We start from the raw sequence: 7,698 nt of genomic DNA, 5'->3' as shown, positions 1-7,698 counted from the left end.
ACCGTTCCACCCGTAATCCAAACCAACGCCAAAGCTGCTTTAGATATAAAAATAGAATTGTGTTAGAGATGTCAGATCATTTCATAACATCTCTGACTCCAAAAGAGAAGTCCTAGAAATGAACCTTGGTTAATGAATACAGATCAGTGGTAGACAAAGTTTGAAAAAATTTCTTTATAAGACGGCATCACCTCGGTGAGATTGTGTTTAGATAAAAAAAGTATTTCCATCCTTGAAGGCCTCTACCATACAGTCTTGTTGCTATTAATCACTATATGCCTGTTATTATCAACTGAAACTTGCTCCCATTGCTGTGCACTTCACTGTCTGTACTTTGAAATGATTGTCATGAGAAATAGCTCTTTCTCTTCCTTCAGCTGCATCACATGATAAATCTAATTTGGAAGCCACTCGCATCAATTAAGCCCATTTTTTGGTTCTAAAACATAAAAAAAATCTCAAACTGATTTTTCAGACAGTCTAACTCAAATAATGTCACTAAATATGTTAGTGAGTAAATCAGTGCAATTCAGAGATGTGCTTAAAAAAGCAGTGATTGATGAAGTGTTGCATGGTGAAAAACAGAAAGTAAAACAAAAGCGGAATGAGGAAGCTTGAATATTTTTCAGTAAGACAGCGGAACCTAAAGATCCTGATAAGGTCTAAAACAAAACTGCATTATTTTTTTAATCTAGATTGCAGAGCTTGGCCAATGAACTCAGAGGCCTAAAGAAAAAATGAAAGGAGTTTGAGTTGTAAAGCTCAGTAAACATCACTGTAAATTTTAATTTGTTGAATGCCTGAAGGATCCAAACCTTTCCATTCATCCATTCTTTTGATAAGTATCGGTTTGCAGTCTGCACCATTAGTTTCTTGTATCAGTGAATAGCTTGATTGGCTTTGCTAACCTTGAACAGCAGTTTCTTTTTATATTCCCAAGAAAATGTTGTTCATCTTGTTTTCACTCTGAAATTTCCAGAAGTTAACCATAAAATTACTAAAGTTAAAGGAACAAAAGGGAAGCTGGTTGAAATGGCAAAACCCTTCCTAAGAGTAACTCTTTGTTATGGCGACTCTAAAAAGCTGCTCCCATGCCTCCTTAGATAGCATGGGTTTCTTTCTGATACCTTCTGACAGCTTTTTTTGTTTCCTTTCTTCAATTTTCAAACAATTTCCAGCTAAATCTGACTTTAATCTCCCTCGGTTACAACTTCCACGCTGAAGAACTTTGTCTCTTTATTGCGATATAGTAGCTTTAGCACATGATATAGACCCTGATACGCCAATCCCAATAAATGTCAATGTAAATCCCTTTATTGTCCCACAATGGGGATATTTGTTCTCTGTAATTTTACCCATCCCTTGGGGAGCAGTGGGCTGCCATTGTGTGGCGCCCGGGGAGCAGTGTGGGGTTAAGGTTTTGCTCAGGGACCCAGAGTGCAGGCTGTGGCGATGGAACTGGCTACTTGCAACCTTCTCAGAGCACAAGCACCCTGCTTTAACCCATAGGCCAACACTCCCCTATTTAATTCCATGTAATAATATGCTATAAATGCAATAAAGCAAAAAAAAAAAAACACTATAAATGTTGATTCTGGTCAGCAAATGACCTTTCTGCGTATCTCTAACATTTAATCTTAGTGTGTCCTAAAATTATTATTTCTTTCATTTTTTCTTATTGTAGGTTCACTTCCCAGATGTAGAGCGTGTGGAGTGGTTAAACAAGGTAAAATGAATGAGAGGCTTTATTGTTTGTTTTCTTAGCTTTAGGGAATCCTCCCTTTTAATTTTCTTTATGAAGATGGCTGAATGGAGTGCAAGTTACCTCACCACCATTTCCTCTCCCTATTTGATCTTTCACACTGCAGCAAATTTCACTAAAAATGTGGAGGATTTTTTTTACCCTAGACCACTGTGAACAGCATGCAGTAACCTTTGTGAGTTGCCAAGGCAACCACCGAAATGTACATTCAGAGTCAAGCATGATTAGATATTGAAATAGCGAAGGGCTTTTGATTGAGAATACGAATTGCATGCTCTGAAATCCACGTTGATGAGAATAATTTGACCATGTCTCCTTAAAATAGAAATATATTTTTAATATTTTTAACCCATATGTCCATCTCAGCACAGCCATTGCAGCAATGTATACAAAAAACATGTGTAATCTTGCTTTTAAAGCAATTCCTGTGTATATTTCCCTTCAGACTGTGAGACAGATGTGGCCGTACATCTCCCAGTTCGTGGAAAAACTGTTCCGTGAGACAATTGAGCCGGCGGTGAAGGAGTGCCACGCCCATCTAAGCACCTTCTGCTTCAGCAAGATCGACATAGGAAATACAGTGAGTGTAAAATAAAGTGACAGTGGATTCAAAACAGGTCGCTGTCAACAGGTGCTGTCTCACAGTGGGGGAGGTTCTAACTGGAACATGAAAATACATGACAGGGAGGTCAGTGTCACAAATAGTTTCCACTGATGGGTGGGTGGGGAGTTGGAAAACAGGCTGACCTTGTGCCAAGCGTGTGAGAGTTGAGGGGGGTCTTGTCATAGTGTTAATCAGCTGGAGTGATGTGGTTCTCATAATTGGAGTGTACTTTAACAATAAGTTGGACTGGACTAGAAACACCGAGGCGGTCTACAAAAAGGGCCAAAGCCGACTATTTTTCCTGAGGAGGCTGAAGTCCTTTAAAGATGCTGAGGATGTTTTATGAGTCTGTTGTTGCTAGCATGTTCTTCTTTGCTGTCACATGCTGGGGCAGTGGGCTGAGGGTCGCTGAAAACAACAGACTGAACAAACTGATCAGGAGGGCCGTTGATGTTGTGGGAGAGGAGCTGGACACCCTGACCACCGTGGCAGAGAGGAGGATGCTGTCCAGGTTTCAGTCCATCTTAGACAATTACTCACATCCTCTCCACGACACACTGGTCCAGAAGACGAGCTCCTTCAGCAGAAGACTCCTTTTACCCAGATGCACCACAGAGCGCCACAGGAAATCATTCCTACCTGTGGTGGTCATCAACCTCTATAACGCCTCCCTCAAGTCATTCAGAACCCCCCCCCCCCAATTGACATTTATGCACTATTTTTGCAAGCCACGTATCACTTTATTTGGATTTATCACTCTAGTTGGATATTCACTTTATTTGGATTTATTTTTTACATATGCATATATATATACGTACATATATATATATACAGAAGAGCTATATGTATATATATTTTATCTCTTTTTTTTCTTATTTTTATCTTTATTATATTGTGTAGTTGGATGTGTGTATATATATCACATAAAACTGTAACTTGAGCATGTAACAAAAGTAATTTCCCTCTGGGATTATTACAAGTATTTCTGATTCTGATAATGGTTCTCTTGGTTACTTTCTAGCCACTCAGGATTAATGGGGTCAAGGTTTATACAGAAAATGTGGATAGGCAGATCATCATGGACCTGCAGATCAGGTGAGTCAATACAGTGGATACTACTCTTCTCATAACCATGGGTCGTTTTTTGTCTGTTAATTATGATGTGAGCAAAGGAATGCCAAAGTGAAATAGACAAAAATATTTCAATTTTTTAGATAATTTAAAAACAAACCTATTAAATAAACATTACCATAGATGATTCTTTATGCGGCCTATTTATTTAAAATACACTACTGTCAGGTTTATGTAATCAGAAGTAGAAGTATTTTTTACTCAAAATAATTTACGAATTGTGTTTATTTCAAATATATAAAGTTATTATTTTTTTTAATTGCATAATAATCAGGTTACCTTTATACAATTCAAACCATAAACTATTCATTTGAAATGAATACACTCATTAGTATTAGTTTTTGAGTAAGTATACTTTATTATTACTAAATACAGAAACCCGATGATTATGTATTTCAAATAAACAGGCTTTATGATAAAATGAATATGGATCATGGAAGCTTTATTTAATAGGTTTGTGTTAAAATGATTTTAAAAAAAAAATTAATTGAAATTTTTTTATGTAATTTATATGAATTTGGGTGAAATATTTCTAAGACTAACTTGTTTTGCTCATAAACTGGGTCATTAAAGGTGAATTTAATTCTGATTAAAACTCTCATTTTCTACTCCTTAAAATACAATACAAGCTAGAAAAGTCGTTGTTTGACTAACAGCTGCTTAGTAAGAGACCAGTACATATTGTTATAAAGAGGCAAGTTAGCCGGTAGCAGTCAGTGATCTTAGATTTGACAGTTTTATCTTTAATGTAATCTTAGACTATAAATAATGATGGCATATATATCAGGCTGTGATCAAATTCTGTTTTTAGACTGTAATATTAGGTCTACATATTCATAATTTGCTGATATAAAACACTAGAACCACTTTAGCCGATGCCATCATCACTAATCTTGCCTTCCTTTGGGCAGAACGTCTCCTATCAAAGTGACGCCAGTAGGAGTTCTAGAGGTATCAGATTTCTAATAGTTGTAGTATTAAAAAATGTATCTCCCATTTTTTTCTCCCTTAAGTTCCATGATAAAAAATCACAACTTACCCTCAAAAAACTGCTTCTATTTCAGTCATCCCTTCTGAGAGATGACCTTAATTTAAAGAGCCATGAAATTCGAGCTGTAAAACATGGCTGAAAAGCAATCATGTTGAATGGAAACAATGAAAATACAGCACACTAAATGTTTGCAGCTAGTGGTATTAAACAGTGAGGAAGTTTATTACTCATGAAAAGACAAAAAAAATGTGATGAACTGAACACATTCAAAGCTATAGAAGCCCAAAGAAGAGCATCAGCTGAAAAAAAAATCCAGATTTGAATCATTAAATCTTTCTAACCAGAAAATCGATTATCACTTAGCTCTACTTCCATATCTTTATGCAAAAACATCTACAAAAAAAAATTAACTGTAAGATTTATACTTCTACTTGAGCAATAAAGATAAATACATTTGACACCTTTGATCAATGCCCTATATAGTTTTTTAATATAGAAAAGTTCATTTTCTGTTTTAGAACTTTCAGAGGATGTTTTGAATACGATAAAGAAAAGCAAGATAGACTGATTAAAATTAGTTTGCTCAAGGAACTGATCACCTCATTACTTTTAAGCTACACTGTGTGGTCCATGTGATGCTTAGTTGGTATAATAGCAGTTACTCTAAATGATGAAACTGAGTTTAGCAGCAACTGTATTTTTGTCATTTTCATTTCAAAATTTAAAGGGGACTTAAGCACACTGTCCAACTTGCATAAAAAGACATTTATTTTGCAGTCTTTTGGTACTAGACCATCAGGCAAACCTGATTATATTAGGTTTATAAGGTCAAAACAAGATGAAATGATAATCTGTGAGTTTTCTTGAGTGGTTGTGGCTTTGATTCATAGCTTCAGTGTTTGAAAATCCTTAGAGTTGAAAAAGCTTAGAGTAAATAAATCAAGATCTTAACAAAACGTTTAAAAAGTGATGGATACCTGACGTTTTTCTCCTGCTTCGCAGCTTTGTTGGGAATACTGAGATTGATGTGGACATTAAGCGCTACTACTGCAAAGCTGGGATCAAGAGCATCCAGGTGAGAAAAATCCTTTTGGTTTTAACTAATTTCTCTCTTTCTCTAGAGCTTCGCTCTCTGCAGCAGCTTTCAAACAGAAGGTATACAACGGCTAATAAAAAATATGAAGCAGAGGTTGTGTTGCTGTCTTTAATTTACAAGTGTTTTCTGTAAGTAATATCAGCCCAGAATTATTTTAGGACAACAATTATGGTCATACCTACATAGTCAGGCATTTAAACAGCTGCTTTATTCTTACAGTCACAGATTTTTCTCTTTACTCTATTATATTTAGATATTTTAAAAGATTATAACAATACAACCATTATAGTCTAATAAAAAAAACCCACAATAGATGATCACTGATTAGTGCCAAACTCATTTTATGTTTTAATAAAGCAATAACTCTTTTTTTATTTTACTTACAAATAAAAATATGAAAGTAATAGAATAATCTGATTAAAATAATATTTTTATTAGTGCAAAATATTGCCTTGTCTAGTATTTTGTTCCTGTGCATTACATTTGTATGTTACCCTTAACATGCATACATTTTTTAAATATAATACTAAGAATAGAGAGTTTTAATAAATTGGCATATTTGTTAAACCCTATGATCATTGTTTTCTGAAAAAAGGGGGATTTAATTTAACCTAATGAACATACATGACCTTTTTATAAGCAACAAACAGAAGATATCTCCCAAACATTGTTTGCTAAGAGAGAGAAAATATAAGGTACATCAAAGTTAGTGTTAGTAATCTATGACTGTCCCACCCTGAAAATTTTTCCTATTTTCTCTCTTTCCGCATTTAATGTTTGAGGGGATTTCTGCAGATAAACCCAGTTTAAAGTCCCCTAGATATTCTCACAGCTCACCGTTTGGCTCTGTTAAAAAAAAAAAAAATCTTCCCAAAGGGTCCAATGCTTCAAAATTCCACAGTCATCATTATTGAACTGTCTTTCAACTATGTCCCCCCCTATCCTCTGACAGTTTCCTTAATAAAGAAGAGATGTTTTCTTTCACACACATGTTCTAAGCATTTTATAGCCTCACCACATTTATTTCTGTCAGATCTCAACCCCCCAATCCGTTCTCTTAGGTGTTTCACCTTCATTCACCTCATCATGCCATTCACTATTCTCAGCACCATGAGAAGTCGCTACGTTTCCCAAATACGGGAAACCCACCCACCAGACATCTGTAATATTGACTTTGTTCTTCTGCTTAGATCAAGACTCAAAAGTCACCTGTTTAAGAAATTGCATTCTCTGCAAATTTATTACATTTTAACCATCTTTTTATTATTTGTATTTTACTTCACACATCCTTAATAATAATAATAATAATAATAATAATAATAATAATAATAACAACAACAATTGAACTTTATTGTTCTCACATTGGAGAAATTTACCTCTGAATTAAACCATCCCCTCTAGGAGCAGTGGGCTGCCATCGTGTGGCGCCTGGGGAGCAGTGTGGGGTTAAGACTAGGGGAGTTTCTCAATATGTGTACTTGTGCTTTCTCATGTGCTCATGTACTCATGAAATGTCATCAGCCTCTGCTCTAGTAATTTCAATTCAGTTTATTAATATAGCGTCAATTCACAACACATGTCATCTCAAGGCACTTTACAGTTCAACCAGGTCATACAGTCAAACTAATTTAAAGTTTTCTATCTAAGGAAAACATCGACTTATTGACTCAAAGGCAATCCCTCACACTAAGCATTCTTGTAGTGACAGTCGAGAGGAAAAACTCCCTTTTGACAGGAAGAAACCTCCAGCAGAACCAGGCTCAGTGTGAGCGGCCATCTGCTGAGGCCAACTGGGGTTCAAGGAGACAGAAGCAGAGATACAAAAAACAACAGTAAAAAGGCGGCCCTATCCAGGAAACACACAGCCAGACAGACAAGCTCCGAGCCAGCTCCCATGTCAGAGGATGAAGAGAGCACATCCAGCGAGCCACAGTCAAAGAAACAGGACAACACTAGAAAACAGGCAAATCTCAAACATCTATAAACAAAGGTGTTGATGGCAGCAGCACAGCTGATATTTCTCTCCAGGATGGTGTCACAGCGAAACAGGAACAGACGAGGCAAAGCTATTATGAGAAAAAGCTGAGAGAGCATAACGTTGGAGGTTGAACCAG

The 7,698-nt window shown here is 36.1% G+C and overlaps 1 protein-coding gene across 1 annotated transcript in view; it reads left to right on the top strand.

The window, feature by feature from the left end:
• Positions 1-7,698, top strand: part of esyt2 (extended synaptotagmin-like protein 2) — a 67,578-nt gene that overhangs the window by 11,504 nt on the left and 48,376 nt on the right. Inside the window, 4 exon segments of the mRNA XM_015377453.1 lie at positions 1,685-1,726; positions 2,208-2,342; positions 3,388-3,461; positions 5,491-5,563. Of these exon segments, the coding sequence (XP_015232939.1) occupies positions 1,685-1,726; positions 2,208-2,342; positions 3,388-3,461; positions 5,491-5,563 (324 nt within the window).

This window comes from Cyprinodon variegatus, unplaced genomic scaffold (assembly GCF_000732505.1).
Source record: "Cyprinodon variegatus isolate N-32 unplaced genomic scaffold, C_variegatus-1.0 Scaffold154, whole genome shotgun sequence".
In the NCBI taxonomy this organism is placed as follows: Eukaryota; Metazoa; Chordata; class Actinopteri; order Cyprinodontiformes; family Cyprinodontidae; genus Cyprinodon; species Cyprinodon variegatus.
This window is presented reverse-complemented; position numbering and strand designations above follow the sequence as displayed.